We start from the raw sequence: 16,076 nt of genomic DNA on the forward strand, positions 1-16,076 counted from the left end.
ATTTCTCTTATTAGAAATACGGTTTTGGGAGATAAAACTGTGGAGCACAACTCCCCCCACCCCAGAAAGTTCAGAGAATGCTGACTCAGATTTAACAAAATCTGCGGAAATGTTATAATTTTTTAAAATATGAATTTTATCGTTAAGATGGAAGGTACATTTCGAAAACCCAGTATGATATTTGTGTTGTGACGTTCTAAAACGCATTAAACATTTCTAATCTCACTTGAGGAATAAATGGGATTAGAAATCAATTAGGGCGGGGTCTGAGGGCGGTGCGGCGCCGCGTGGGCGCGCACGCGCCTCAGCGTGCGCCCGTGCGCTGGCGGGATGCGGCGATCGCACCGCTTTCCGCTTCGGCCGCGCGGTGGGTCGAGCCGGTGTCTGTGTGGCAATAACACGTCGACCCCGCTGCCCGCCATCGTGCCCGCCGTCCGGAAGGCCTCCGCTGCGGTGATTTTCCTTCAAGGATTGGGAGACACGGGACCGGTTATGTCTGTAACATTAAATATGAACGTGGCCATGCCTACTTGGTTTGACATTTATTGGGCTTTCACCCGATTCACAGGAAGATGAAACTGGAATTAAGCAGCAGAAAGTGTAAAATCTTTGATAGAGCAAGAGGTGAAGAATGGCATTCCTTCTAACAGAATTATTTTGGGAGGATTTTCTCAAGGAGGAGCTTTATCTCTGTACATGGCACTGACCACACAGCAGAAGCCGGCCGGCGTCACCGCTCTCAGCTGCTGGCTGCCGCTGCGAGCTTCCTTTCCACAGGGTCTTATCAGTGGCGTGAATAGAGACATTTCTATTCTTCAGTGCCATGGAGATTTGGATCCTTTAGTTCCCCTAGTGTTTGGTTCTCCACTGCTGAAAGGCTGAAAACCTTGGTAAATCCAGCCAATGTAACCTTCAAAACCTCTGGAGGCATGATGCACGGTTCATGTCAACAGGAAATGATGGATATCAAGCAGTTCATTGATAAACTCCTACCTCCCATTGATTGACGTCACTGAGAGACCTTGTGGAGAAGTGCACACCAGCATCATCGTAGAGTATAAGCTTTTTCCTGTGCCCGATCTTGAAACCTCTGATGTTCGCAGTGTTAAAATGTTTCGCAAATACACACCAATGACACAGACTAAATGAATCTCCTCGTGGGAAATTTATGATCTGTTAAGTTTCTATCTATAGTATGATCCAGAATATACTAGTATTAAAATAGGTGAAGCAGCTAGCTTCTTTCTCCCAAATGTAATTCAGCAAAATAATAAAATACTGCAACCAGATTTTTTATTACATCACTTGAAAATTATTAGTATGCTTAATGAAAACTTGTTCAGGTATAAATGAGCAGTTAAGACAGGTTATGCATGCTGTGACTTAGACTCTGGACTTATTCCCAAATTTGTCACCATGCAGTATCTGCATTTTTATATATGTGTTCATATGTGCTTAATGATTATAATACATAGTAAGAATGTGTTATTACATTATTCCTAATTATAGGGATAATGCTTCTAAGTGTCATGGCCCTTTTATTTTGGGGACCAGGTTTTTCTTTCCTGAATATGATTTCTATTTAATATTCTTTTTCCTCTCTAGAAATGAAATACGTTCTTTCTTTTTAATCCTTCATAACAGACCAAATATTGCCTACTTGCCATAAACATCTGCTGTCAATACATGCTGTAATTTGACATTCTGAATCACAGACATGATGGCATTGAAAATGTATTTATACTTGTAGAAAGAAACCAGACATCCCTTCAAAGTTTCTGCACTACTTCTTAAACTGGACCTTTGTCTGCAGTTTAGGCCTGCAGAGTTACTAGAATCTTCAGTCCAGGTAACGAGAATAATTCTGTGGTAGTATTTTTCTGTAATTATCTGGAAGAATAATTAGGTCATGTTCTAGTATGTTTTGAAATATTTAAGACTGATCTTACAAACTGTCATTTCTAAGATGATTTGCTCTAAGATGATTCTCCTCGTAGCACAGAGTTTTAGTTTACTTATTTTGCACATAGGTTTGAAACCGACTGCTGTAGGAAATGAACAATCCCATTCAAAGAATCTGCTTTACTTTTATCTGCCAATGGACTTATTTGAAATTTTCACTGTAGTCAGAGAGGATCTTTTTAAGTTAGTTTTTGTGCAAACATAAAAGTAGCAATTATTTGATTTTAAATAGATTTTTATGGTGTAGTTACCACCCAGGTTAATATGTAGCAAAAATGTACGCTTGATATTTCTGAACTGTTGTTCATTTTTCTGCTGTATCCCAACTGACCAGAACACTGTTAGGAATGCTTTATAAATGGGTGCTACTTGATGATGGAAACGATTTTGTATGGACAGTATAGGATGTTAATAATGAAGCCATATGTTTATGTCTGGATTTACAGTTTTTAAACAATCATTTACTAAGTCATTTTGCTTTTATCTTTAAGAATATAAACTATTGTTTCACACATATCAGCAAGATCTAATTTATGGCAAGAAATATCTGTTGAAATGTTGTGCTGTAATGTGGGAAAATGTAAATCTTTTTCATGGTTTCTATCAGTGTGAAATAAAATTTAATTTTGACTTAAAAAAAAAGAAATCAATTAGACATAGTCAAAGTTTAGTTATTTGATTTAGAGATTGGGGTTCATTCCAATCCAGTGTTTGATTAGTTGATGTGCAATAGCTCGGCTTGGTGGCACAAAGAATGCCTGCTGCTTCCCTTTGGTCAGAACATCCACAACCTAAAATACACCACAATAAAACGTATTAGGATTTTAAAACTGTCTGTCATACTTAAATACTATTTCTATGCTTATACAATTCAACTAAAATGTAATGACTTTTACAGTGAATAACAACAGGAGAAAGTAATAACATCTATATTCAACATGCAAAATTTAGTACACTATTTTTAGTTGCTTCATTGAGTCAGTGATTCAATTTTTAAAATATTCCAGAAAGACATTTTCCTGATGAAAATAAGGTTATGAAAAAGCAAAGTATATGCTACACATTTATTTTCAAAGTGAAATCAACTTTTGGAAAAAATTCCCTTTTATCCTTTTATAAAATTCTGGAAAAAAAATCTAATTTCTACTTTTTTTTAGGTTGAGCATAAAATAAAATTAATTTTGTGTAAGCGAAGTCACTAAGGATTTCAGGTCTTCACTACTGTAGAGTATCCATCTGTTTTCTATACAAAGACATTGGGTTATACAAAACACAGACAAGTAATTTATCTTTCATTGTATTACTTAAGGATGAGTTTTAAAAAGTTCTGTGAGTGTATCTGTTATACAGTTTCATCAGTCTTGTCAAGTACATTTAAAATGAACAAGAACTTTTCAAAACTTATATGCATTTTTACTGATATTTTTTGAGTTACTTGCTTTAATGCTACAAACTAAAATATGTCTAATAATAATATTCCTGCTTCTCATCTCTGAAATAATGTGCACCCATTTTAAGGCCACTGAAACGTATCATTATCTCAAGGAATGGCATTTGAAATGAGAAAACGGCACAGTCATCATTACTAGAAGAATCTCACAGAAGGAGTTAACAGTGGACACATCAATTACATTGTAATCCATGAATGATGAGGGGGCCATAGCCATTCATTCAACTTGTTGAAAACATGTATCCTTGCTACATGCCCAAACCAACAGAGTCAGAGAATCAATAGAAGAAGGAAATTAAATTGAACTTCACCTGTTCTCTAGTGAACCAGCGGGCATCCTCTATTTCATTCTTGTCAACTTTAATTTCTGTAGACACTGCCACAGCTAAGCAACCAATCATTAAGGAGGAGGGCATAGGCCATGGTTGACAAGAGACATACTGAACACGGCCAACTTTGACTCCACTTTCTTCTTCTACTTCTCTCCGAACAGCATCTTCTATTGTCTCCCCTAACCAAATGGGGCAAAAGAACAAGTAGCTGATGAACATACCCTGGACATTTTGTGCTCCAAATGGTTCAAACATTTGGAAAACACTTTGGACAGAAACCCAATTCAAAGAATCAGAAAGCAGAAGCCTAAAACGAGACTGGAATTCAAGAAACATTATTTCTTTTTTTTGGTGGTACTCGGGCCTCTCACTGTTGTGGCCTCTCCCGTTGCGGAGCACAGGCTCCAGACGCGCAGGCTCAGCGGCCATGGCTCACGGGCCCAGCCGCTCCGCGGCATGTGGGATCTTCCCAGACCGGGGCACGAACCCGTGTCCCCTGCATCGGCAGGCAGACTCTCAACCACTGCGCCACCAGGGAAGCCCAAGAAACATTATTTCTTATATGACTACCTACAGAATCAAAATGCCAAGAAACTTTTCATTTCATAAGGGTCTAAATTTGTTATATTTTAAAAATTATAACATCTACGACTATCCAGCACCTACTTACTGTTGGCTAAACACTATGCAAACACTTTATATATTATGTTGTTTATGTAGCTAACCTTTTCCTCACTAAAATCTCGAAACATTTTTTTATGTTGTCAAACAATTATTGCAGATAACTCTTTTCCAAAGAGTTAAAAACTACAATTTTAAAAACAGCATACAATGAAACTCATTATTTTTCTCTTACCAAATGATTATTTTTCTCTATATAACTGTTGACCCAGCTATAATAAAGTAATGCCTATAAATGTAATTTATATTTCTGATTTGTTGAAACTGAGAATTAGAATAAAGGGAATAGTTTCTAAGTTAAATTTATCTGAAAGTTTAGAAATAGTTTGCTATTTAAATACAGCTTTCTATTTCAAATAGATTGGTAAATTTCCTATATTAAAATTAATTTATATTCATAAAATTAGTGAAAAGATAACTCATAGACTAGCATAAGATATTTGTAAGACCAAACTAAAGATTAGCATACAATACATATTAAAAAACCCCTAAAATCAATAAGAAGAAAAGATCAACAACCAAAACAAAAATAGGCAAAGAAGCTAAAAATGTAAAATTCAGGGAAAAAGAAACTGGATGCCTAATACATATTTGAAAAAAGATGCTCCATCAGCAGGGAAATAAAAATTAAAACGACAATGACATAACCATTTCATAACCATCAGAATGGCAAATAAAAATCTTGATATTCCTAACTTGGTGAAGATGAGGAATAATAGACATTTCATGTACTTCCAGAGGGAGTGTAAATTGGTAGGAACACTTCAGAAAACAACTTGGCAATATGTGGAAAAGATTAAGATGCTCATATTCTATGAGCTAGCAATTCTACTCTCAGATATACACCCTATGGAGGCTTATACCACTCCTTGCAAATGTGTACAAGGAGTAGTTCAAGATTATTCACTGCAGTGTTGTTTGTAATAGTAAAAGCTTTGAAATAAACTAAATGTCCAACAGCAGAATTGGATAAATGAATTGCAGAATATTCATAAATGGAAGGCTATACAGCAGTTAAAAAAAATGACCTAGAGCTACTTAGAGGCAGCATAGAAATTAGCAGCATGGACTCAGAGCCAAACTGCCCAGGTTTGAATCCCTGCCCTATCACTTACTAGCTGTTTGATCCTGGGCAAGTTATTCAGCCCCTGTACCTTAGTGCCCCATCTGTAAAACTGCTGAAATACCACCTACTTTATAACCTTGTATGAGGATCACATGATTGAATACAAAGAAAGCCTTCAGGAAAGTGTGGCACTACATATGTTTAGTACTATTATTATCTATCAATGTAGATTAATATTGGAAGTTGAGATTAAACGTGTTAATTAGATATATTAATTCATTTATTCCGCAAATATTTACTGAACTACTATAACATATCAGGCATATGCTCTAAAGGTTTAGGATAGAGCAATAAATAAAACAAAGTCCTTGCCTTTATGGAACTTACATTCTGGTACTAGCAAATAATAAACAAATAAATAGGTAGATAAATAGATAAATACATACATATATACCATGTTAGGTGCTGATGAGTGCTGTAGGGAAAAATCAGACTGGATGACAGGGATTGTAAATGCAGGGTATAGGGCTAACTAATGTATTTAGGGCTATCAGGGAAGGCCTCTCTGAAACGGTGACAATTGAGCCTAGTACAGAAGGAAGTGAGGTGTATATCATGCAGATACCTTGGGTAAGGGCAATATATGAAAGATATATGAAAGAGCAAATAATGAATTTTTAAAACACAAAACTATTCCACTGGTAAAAATAAAAATTATATCATCTAAAGTACACAGAAAATATTTAAAAAATCCCAGTTTTATAACATGATAATTTATCAGAGATTATTTCTCAAATGCTGTCCAAACTTTTTATTTAGAAATTATAAGTTAATGAAAATTACTATAAAAATTATTAAGAAAAGGCTTACCAGGTTCAATAAATCCAGCAAGGCAGGTAAACATGCCTGGAGGAAATCTTTTCTGCCTGCCTAAAAGACATTTGGTCCCATCTGGATGAATAACTTGCATGATTACTACTGGATCTGTTTAAAAAAAAAAAAAAAAATCAGATGTATGAATGACAGGAAAAAATAATTTAGACTCACTGTGTAAAGTCACTGTCTAGTAGGATAATAAAAACATGCATCTCCTGTAAGAACAAGACTTTTGTCTAGTTACAAGAGACTGTTTCTTTCTGCCAGGAGACAGAGTATTTCAGGAAAACTGCACAGAATATTGTAAGTAAGCTAAAGAAAGATCATTTTTGTCTTCTTTCTCATCTTAATAGCAACATTCATTGTGTATTTATGGTATGCTAGGCTTATTTTTATTTTTTAATTAGAAAGAAGTTTGAGTAGGTAATACATGGCGTGGAGAAAATTCAAATTTTACCATAGCAAATGTAGTGAATTTCCCTATTCCTTCCATCGCAGTCCTTAACAAAATGTTTTTAAAAGATAATGTGGCTCTATGATTGAGTTTAATCCATAAAAAAAAATTACTTTAAATAATAGTTCCTCTCTCTAGAAGTCACTAATTCAGTAAATTCGCCTCACTAGATCACAACTGAGAACCGGTAATCAAATGTAAAAGGCTCCTAAGCAGCAAACATATATGTCACTAAGCCATGCACTTTACTCCCAGGAGAACTCCTCAGGTGTTGCTGAGTCTATCCTTTTTTCACACAACTTTAAAGGGCTGGGTTATCAGATTTCTAATTCCACAGCCAACTCAAAGCACCAATTAGGAGGAGAGAAAGTACAGGCAGACACCAGCAGTAATGAGAAGCTAGCTCCAGGCTCTACTGCTTTGGTGATGCCACAAGCAGGTACTTTGAAATCATGTATCTCAATGCATGAAATTCATGCTGATTAACCCAGGGTTAAGAAGGGTAGTAAAAGTCATCAAAGTATGCAATACTTTAATAATTATAGTCTTAATAGTTAAATTAAACATGCTTTCAATAAAAAGGTAAGCCCCTCAGCAACTCAAAATCTTGTCTTTCCAGAATGCCTTATTCCCTAAGATTTCCAGATGGCTGAGGTTTCACTGTAAAAGAAAAGGCTTACCAACTCTTGGATATGATGTATTGTGAACACCATGGAGGCTAGGACAGTCTTCTTTTAAGCATACTCTTTTATAGCCACCTTCTTCAATTTTAGTTGCACTTCCACAGGTTGGGCAGAACTTATATCGACTGTGCCAGGCGAGGACAGATCTTGCTTGAGCTACAACCCCTACGAGAGAAGCAAGAGAAGCTTTACTTCTGTGACAAATTGTAAACAAATTAATATAGAAGTAAAATATTCTTAGGTCATAATAAAGATGTACACTGTATTTTCTGAATAGCTGTGTGCTCAAGGGTTTTATTATTCCTATTTTTATGATCTGTATCTTTCTTTTAAAGTAAAAGATTTAATTCTACAGATGACAAATGAAAATTAGATTTACCTTTAATTTGGACTAATAAAATATTGTCTCTCATATAACTCTCATATAAGATAGATATACTGGGACTTCCCTGGTGGCTCAGTTGTTAAGAATCTGCCTGCTAATGCAGGGGACATGGGTTCGATCCCTGGTCCAGGAAGATCCCACATGCCGCAGAGCAACTAAGCCTGTGCACTACAACTACTGAGCCTGCGCTCTAGAGCCCGCAAGCCACAACTACTGAGCCCGCATGCCACAACTACTGCAACTTGCGCACCTAGAGCCCATGCTCTCCAACAAGAAAAGCCACTGCAATAAGAATCACGTGCACCGCAATGAAGAGTAGCCCCCGCTTGCCGCAACTAGAGAAAGTCCGCGCGCTGCAACGAAGACCCAATGCAGCCAAAAATAAGTAAATAAAATAAATAAATTTATTAAAAAAAAGATAGAGGTACTAACATCTGTATACACTGTATTAGTTTCGGCATTTACTATAGGTGATTTGTAAATTTTGGATATGCATGACTCTAGGGTATAGTGACTTTACAAATAGTGACTTTACAATAGTGACTTTTATAAAAATACACTACAAAGACAGTTTGTAGTGTCTTACACTGTAGTGTAAGTTCTTAACTTAGATTTGGGCCATAAAGACAATATTACTAGGAAACTGTAGGAACCCGTCTCTACTTTCCTTGGGACTAAGACAATACTGGACTGTGTCACTATGGAACATACTCTGTTTACAACTAGAAACTACACAGAATAATTTTTTAAAAATATTGTGTTTACAACTTTTGTGATTAACTTTGTTTATGACAAAAATGCCTAATAGAATAAATCTTAGAATATGTACACTTTGTCTATAGCCTTTACCCTGATACTTCAAAAAAGAATTAATATGGCCTGACCAAAAATACTAGAATTGGGGCAATAAGCGTAGAAATGCTACATTTCAAATGCCTGACAAAACCTCTCTCCTAAAATAGATTATTCGGTCTAAGGATTTTGGAATAAACAAAACAATCAGAAACAGCAATAACAACATTTTAAACTAGGAAAAATGCAACTAATAAACCATAAATAAAAACAAATGTAACATTGAAATTCAGTGAACCATAGGCAACATTAAATATCTGCCTGCTCTGTTACTGTGTATTAGGTAATTTACCTCAAGGTATCGCATTATTTCAGTATCATCACAATACAAAAAGCTAACACTTGGGCTTCCCTAGTGGTGCAGTGGTTGAGAGTCCGCCTGCTGATGCAGGGGACACGGGTTCGTGCCCCGGTCCGGGAAGATCCCACATGCCGTGGAGTGGCTGGGCCCGTGAGCCATGGCCGCTGAGCCTGCGCGTCTGGAGCCTGTGCTCCGCAACGGGAGAGGCCACAACAGTGAGAGGCCCACATAGCGGGGGGTGGGGGAAGCTAACATTTATTGAGTACTTACTATGTGTCAAGCACCTGGCAAAGATCTTTACATACATTATCTTATTTAATGTTTAGAGCAACACTATAATGTAGGTACTATTATTATCCTCATTTTTGGGAGGAGGAAACTGAGGCAGACAGAGGTTAAGTATCTATGTAAGGTTACAAAGCAGCTGAGTAAAACAGCCTCAGTTTCCTTACTAGCTTTTTTTTAAAGATCCTTTTGATCTTAAAATTATATATACAGCTTCAAAGAAAGGATATTTTCTTTTTAAAAGTGTTGTGTTTTTTCCACAGGTGTGGGGAATAAAACATACCACCCCAGATTTTGGGATGAGTGCTAAGAAGTCTCTGGAAGAGCCTACCAGATCGCCTAAGAGAATGTGGACATTGAGAAGTGACCCCTTCCTCACCTCTCATTAACTCATCAGTCTACTGTAATATACTTTCTATTCCACTGACACTCCTCTCATCAAATTCATCAACAGCTTCACGTTATCAAACCAAAGATTCTTAAAAAAAAAAAAAATCTTTGTCATCTTACTCAAATTCTCAGCAGCATTCAATGTATTTGACTACTAACGCCAAGAAATACTTTGCTCTCTTGGTTTCCATGAGCACATTCTGTTTTCTTCTTACCTTACGGCCGCACTGTCAACATCATCTTTGATGGCTCCTCTCCTATCTGACCTCTAAATTTAGGGGAATTCAGGTTCTTTTTTTTGCTTGCTCTCAACTCTCTAAGTAATCTCAGAAATTTCCTGGGATTTAAATACCACCTTTGTGTTGATGACTGCCATACAGGTATATTCCAGTTCCTCTCCTTAGTTCCAGATTCTATTTCCCTTCTCTGAAAGTTAACATGCCCAAAGTGAAAATCTTGATTTACTTCAAGTCTGTCCTGCTTCCCTCACTCTACCCATCATTCTATATTATTTTATCAAGAAAGAGTACTACTATCTACCAAATTACTAAAGTCTCAAACTTAGCAGTCATTCTTGATCTTTTCTTTCATTATTATATACCCCATACCCACTCCATTAGCAAGTACCGCTGATTTGCTCTCCAAAATATATCTTGAATGTACCACTTTTCCTCCATCTCCCCTATTATCATCTTAACAACTCAGACGTAGTCTAGGTTACCAGCATCTCTTTCTCACTTATAAGTCTCAACCTACTGTTCAAGCCCTATCAGTTCTACCTCCTGAATATCGCAAACTCTCCCTTTCTCTCTACTCCACTAATCCAAGCCACTGCAATCTCTTACCTGGGCTACTGTAATCTCCAGTCCCCTCTTAATAGGACTCCTGACTTCCACACTTAATTATCTACAGTTCATGATCTACAAAGCAGCCAGAGTGAGGTTTTTTTTTTTTTTTTTTAAAACCTAGGCCAGGTTATAACATTTAAATGGAATTTAGAATAAAATCCCTCATTCTTACCATGATATATATGACCCCACATGAACTGGCATAGCAAGCAACAGACAGCAAAGCAAAACAGTCAAGGTCTTTGCCATTATGCTCAGTGTACAGCAGGCACTCAATAATCATTCACTAAAGAATCAAGTGAAACCAGTATGCATTAGGGTTAATTCTGGGGAAACTAATCCTGGCTGATTAAAACTGCTGTAACCACTCGGGAGAGTAGTCCTCTAGGGTGAGAACTTTAGGAAGTTTCTAATGAAGACAGCCTAATTTCATTGCTTCCTGGAAAGAGTGTGCTTCCTAGAAATTGTGGATACATGCAATTTCAATCCAGTACCAAAAATCAGATTATTACCAATACAAGTAAACAGTGTTCACTTCTTACCAGCTTCTTTTTCTTTCAATTGCAGAAGAGCTGGCATTGGAGGATGAAGAAAATAGCAATTTTCATGTCTTTGCTTAAATTCTTCAGCAGCAACAGGATCTATACCTAAAGCAAACCAGGCAACCAACGCATCTTTTTCTGCATCTTTTTCTTGTGAGACTTCCCCAGCATAATTAAATAACTCTCTTTTCATTTCAAGTTCTACTCCAAGGAAAATCAAGGTGATCTTCTCAGGCTGAGCCAAATAATCCTTTATATCTGTGTAGTTCAGCTGACAAAGCCTGACTTCCGGCTGTTGGAAACTTTCTTCATTGCCACCTAGAGTAACCAAGGGATTTAAATCTGAGAAAAGGATATAAACTGTGGCTGGATGGCTTTCTTTTGCTAACAGCCAGTCAGAATTATTTCTTTTTTCACTTTTCCGGTCCAGTAGTGTCTTGCTAAAATAATTTTCACATTCTTCCATTTCACTGGTTAGGAACCAAGGCTTCTTCCCACCTTTAGCATTAGCTAGTAAATTAGCTATATGCTTATAACCCCAAAATTTAGCAATATCCAGTGCAGTCTGCCTTGATTTATTGATAATGGATCTGTCGCACCTATGGATGGAAGCAAAAAAGTAAAGAAACATTTTCTTCAGTATTTATTACAATATTTCCAGATGTACGTGATAGCCCCTCTATTTAATAATTGCATACATTTCTTTTTGTTTTAGCACATAATATACTAATGGAAAGGTAAAAGAGACAATCATAAATGATTAAAAGTTAGAGACAGCAGATATTTAAAATTTCTGGAAGATTATTTATAAAATAAAAAAAGCATACGTTTTATGTGCTATAATGAGATATTAAATTTTTACAAGGAGTTTTCTATAGTCATAGTGGGTAGGTTTACACATTCTATTTGGGAGAAAAAAATTAATTTAACTCAATTTCTTTGCTGTTAAGTATGAAGAGTTAATTTCCCAATTAAAAAAAGTTAAAAATTTTTAATTAGAAATTATGCTATTATATAACAAGACTGTTCAATGAGTTATTTACAAGCCCAATGTTATAAATATGGCTATAAGAAAAATTTAAAAGAAAATACGTAAACCAGAAATTAAACCAGACACTCCTTCAGGTGGTACAGCCTAAAATGTTTACCCTTTCTCAAGCAGAAACTGGACAACATCTGGGTGCCCATTCCTTGCAGCATACATTAAAGCAGTCCAGCCATTTTCAGAAGTTTCATTGAGAAGAGATGGAGAATGACTGAGCATTACTGTTAACCTGGCAATATCTCCTTCTGCAGCTGAACAGTGAAATTGGGATGTAATTTCTTGGTTTGGACTTCTTTTTACAGAAGACATTTCTTCCTTAAAATAGGAAAATAGGAAAAAAAACTCATTTGCAATTGCTTTCTTGTATCAACGATTGACCATTATCAGGGTGCTGATATAATTAGAATATTAGTCATGGTTTCTAAAACAATATACTCTTAAAAAGGTAACTAGTAGTCAACTGTCATCACAGCATAATTTCAAAACTGTTATCAGTTGAGAATTTTAAATATAATTCAACGTGGGGGATGTATAAAATAATGTATAAAGAACTTTGGTGGAATACAGTTGAAGGGGGTGACATCATTGGGAGGGGGAATAAGGTAACAGACATTACAAAGAGGAAAGTGTATTTCAGGCAAACCAGAGGGACTTCAATATGGATCAGGGCATGAGGGGAGTTAAAGCAAGCAGACAGAAATAAAGACAGATGTTTTCAGCAGATGCCAAGTAGTATTCTTAGAATCTGTGGTACTAGAAACAGATCTGTCCTCTCAGGGAAATTATGATCCTATTCAAAAAGCTACGTTTCACATGAAAAAAATTTATTGCTTTACCTTGCATAGTTAATTCTGCTAATCCATCAGGGAATGATTTTTGCTCATGGTGTGAGGTAGGGGTCACGATACATTTTATCCCAATAGATAATCCATTTGCCTCAGCATCTTTCTTGAATTCACTATCTTTGTCCCATTACATTGCAGTATTATCCTTTTCACAAATGAGATGACCATATATTTTGGACCTATTATTGGACACTGTTCTATTGGTCACTTTGTCTATACTTGAATCACAGAAGCTTTTAAAACCATTAACTTTGTCTGCTTTGTTACTGTTATTTCAGTAAAAAAGAAAATAATTGTTCCATACCTTTTAATAAATGTTGCCTAATTGTGGACTGAATGTGGTAGGGCACAAACTGAGCTTTTTTGTGTGTGTGGGTGGAAATGGTTCATATTTCAGTTGTCTATAAACTTCTCAAAGTACTTTTTGTAAGGTATGTTTTTTTTTTCTATGAAATTCTATTAAGAAAAGATTTGGGATTCTAACTAGGTTTCTACCATTCTGAGCATAAGGTATTGAGGCTAAAGAGAAAGAAAGGTTATAATCCATAATTTTTGACAGCAGTTGTCTCTAGGGTTCTGACACTGCAATTTTGTTGATCAGTTGTGTAGTAGGAATAGCATGACAATATAAAAAGAAAAAAGTGGGCTTTGTGACTGTTTACCTTACCTGTTTATATCTTTCTGCTACATATAAATAGGTCAAAACTACTCACAGAAATAGAAACAAAATATTGAAATTCTGTATACAACTTGAAGTGGGAGTGACTTCTAGATTAGAAAACAATTTTTTATTTCTTTTGATTTACTCTAGAATTTACTTCACCATTCTCTTCATATTAAGATTCCCAAATGCTTTAAAAACATTATGAATAACGAAAGCTACAACTTTTCAGGACTTTATTTTGCACTGCTGTACACTGACTCATGTATGGTCTCCCTTTAAAGTTGCCTTTTCCTTAAAATCATATCATACAGGTTCTTCAGTTAGGTTTACTTCAGGCAATATTTAAGTCATGGTCACTTCCTTACCTTCTCCACAGCCCACTCAGTGCAGGTTGACTGCAAAACTGGCCTCCAAAAATATAGTTCCATTCGCTACCCCCAGCGCAATGCTTATGCATACAGTAGTCTCAGGTGAAAAGAAGTGGAAAATGCACTTTCTCCCTTAGCTTTCTCAGCAGAAAAGCCATCTAGAAATAGAACCATTACTCATTCCAGAAGAGCACACAAAGTCTAAAGTCCACCTCTACTGTTTGATTTACTTTTTCACTTCTCATTGTCAGGTTCTCCTGAAGGTAAGGATTTGAAGGCAGGATGAGGTGATTCAGTTAGCTAAATGCTGCCCTTGCTGTCCAAGAACACGGACTATCCTGAGAAGTCATTTTAAAGAACCTTGAGTTTAAAGAGTCTTAGATTTAGCCAAACGAACATCCATTTTTACGGATGTGTACGCCGGTGCCCCTGACTGGTCCAAGGTCACATGGCTCAAGAGACAGGGCAGACCTCAAATACAGCTTTGTCACTTAAGTCACCGACCATTATTTCTTGGGCGTTCAAGAGGGCCATCTAACCGACCAAGTGCCACCCATTGCACGGTCTCTCCAATGTCTCCAAACAGTCAAATACCTTGAAAGTTTATTCCCTTGGCAGTACTGTGAGATTACTTTTATTTAAAAACGTGAAAGCACACATGAAGCAGCACTTCTTTTTCCCCACCTCAAAGACTGCGCTGGATCGGCTGAGTCCCCAGCCCAGTCCCCGGCGCCTGGGCTGCAAGTCCAAGCGCGAGGCTGCGCCACACCACCCAGCAGGGAAGGGCCCGACAGCGCGGAGACCCGAGAGCACAGAGAACTGGTTACCAGCTCCAGAAGCGGCACTGGGCCGACTAACTCGCCGCTGCTGCTACTAACCCACAGGTGACCAGAATAGAAGAACGCAGGTTGTACTCGAGGAACCAGGAAACCCCCACGCTCGCTCTTCCCGGCGCCGGATGGAGCCTCTCAAACTTCCGGCGAAGGGCCGGTGTCCTCGCACGGCTTTATGGGAGGTGTAGTTTGAAGGTCACGGACTGAGAGATTCGAGAAGGCTCGGGGCTTGGCGGATAGAGGCTTTGGGGAGCTGGGGCAGGAGGTCCCAGCTGAGAGCACCGGCTTCCTAATGGTGAGTGAAGGGCTGTTTGGTTTGGTTTTGTTTTTTTCCCGGTGAGACCGAGATGTGTAGAGCGATGAAAAATTGTAGGTCTGTGGAAACGGTTTTAAGTTCTCCAGAATTTCACATCTAGCCCCCACAAGCTTCTCTCGGATATAGTTCAGTGCGTTGGAGTGTTCAAAGCATTCTTTCTTGTTAGATAAACCTGGAATATTGGTTGGACCAAGTCGTTCCAGTATATGACTTTAAACAGGTTATTGGCCTCGAACCTCAATCACCTCGTATGAGAAATGAGACCATCTGTTGATGCCTACCTCATTAAGTAGTCCTCTAAAAAGTTTATGTCAGTCGCCCAAGTTTAAATAGAATAACATATGTACACACAACGCAATTATTATTGTTACTGTTATTTTTATTTAATTTCCCGTGTTTTCGTACTCCAAAACCTACACAAGTTATGTGAGTTCGAAATTACAAAGCTCGGCGTTGTTAGTCGTCTAACTCCCAGATCAGGTATTTTTTCTTTACTAAATTGCCCCCTTGGCATTCAGTAACAGTTAAGGAGTCTCAGGGTTGACCATTGCCTCCTACCCCGATTTTAGGCATTGGAAGTTCGTTCTTTTCTCAGTGGAGTTTTTACGTGTGCGCCGACATTGTACTTCCATTAACTACTTTTTTATAACTTTGTTCTATGTTTCTTTCTGTGAGTAGTTGTCTTCAGTCTTTAATGATTTCAGTGATGAGGCAGGAGGTCAGAAATACTTTAAGTTAACTCACTTGGAATACCCAAACTCTGTATTCAAACATATCTTAAATAAGTTGGTTAACGAACGCACCTATATAAATCAGCTAAACAATGATTAATATATAGCCCTCTTTCCAGCCCTTTGGATTCTTTTGAAGTAAATTCCAGACATCATATTATTTTATT

At 37.2% G+C, this 16,076-nt stretch overlaps 1 protein-coding gene and 1 pseudogene across 4 annotated transcripts; one reads left to right on the top strand and one right to left on the bottom strand.

The window, feature by feature from the left end:
- The first annotated feature begins 243 nt into the window (after positions 1-243).
- LOC309820782 (acyl-protein thioesterase 1-like) lies at positions 244-1,023 on the top strand (annotated as a pseudogene). The gene has a single exon. The product of its transcript is annotated as an acyl-protein thioesterase 1-like (transcript).
- Positions 1,024-1,249: 226 nt separating this feature from the next.
- On the bottom strand, positions 1,250-14,992 carry NUDT12 (nudix hydrolase 12). 3 transcript variants are annotated; one of them, XM_082651768.1, is made up of 7 exons: positions 14,908-14,992; positions 12,256-12,467; positions 11,108-11,706; positions 7,502-7,669; positions 6,362-6,475; positions 3,724-3,923; positions 1,250-2,753 (listed from the first exon to the last, which is right to left on the bottom strand). In XM_082651768.1, the coding sequence occupies exons 2-7, from the start codon at positions 12,459-12,461 to the stop codon at positions 2,643-2,645; spliced, it is 1,398 nt and encodes a 465-aa protein (XP_082507894.1). In that variant the 5' UTR covers positions 12,462-12,467; positions 14,908-14,992; the 3' UTR covers positions 1,250-2,642. The 3 variants fall into 3 exon arrangements, with proteins under 3 accessions (XP_082507894.1, XP_082507892.1, XP_082507893.1); XM_082651766.1 differs by having other exon boundaries at positions 1,251-2,753; positions 14,714-14,974; XM_082651767.1 differs by having other exon boundaries at positions 1,252-2,753; positions 14,857-14,987.
- Positions 14,993-16,076: the final 1,084 nt, after the last annotated feature.

This window comes from Grampus griseus (assembly GCF_964374135.1).
Source record: "Grampus griseus genome assembly, chromosome: 3".
Taxonomy (NCBI): domain Eukaryota; kingdom Metazoa; phylum Chordata; class Mammalia; order Artiodactyla; family Delphinidae; genus Grampus; species Grampus griseus.

Bases quoted from the DNA above. Each gene is read 5' to 3' on its own strand.
- NUDT12 (XM_082651768.1), bottom strand. From the start codon at position 12,461: ATGTCTTCTGTAAAAAGAAGTCCAAACCAAGAAATTACATCCCAATTT. The intron at 3,924-6,361 runs GTAAGCCTTTTC...CCATTTGGTTAG, and splicing joins TGCTGGATTTATTGAACCTG to GGGAGACAATAGAAGATGCT. The intron at 2,754-3,723 runs GTGAAGTTCAAT...GGTGTATTTTAG, and splicing joins GCTGGTTCACTAGAGAACAG to GTTGTGGATGTTCTGACCAA.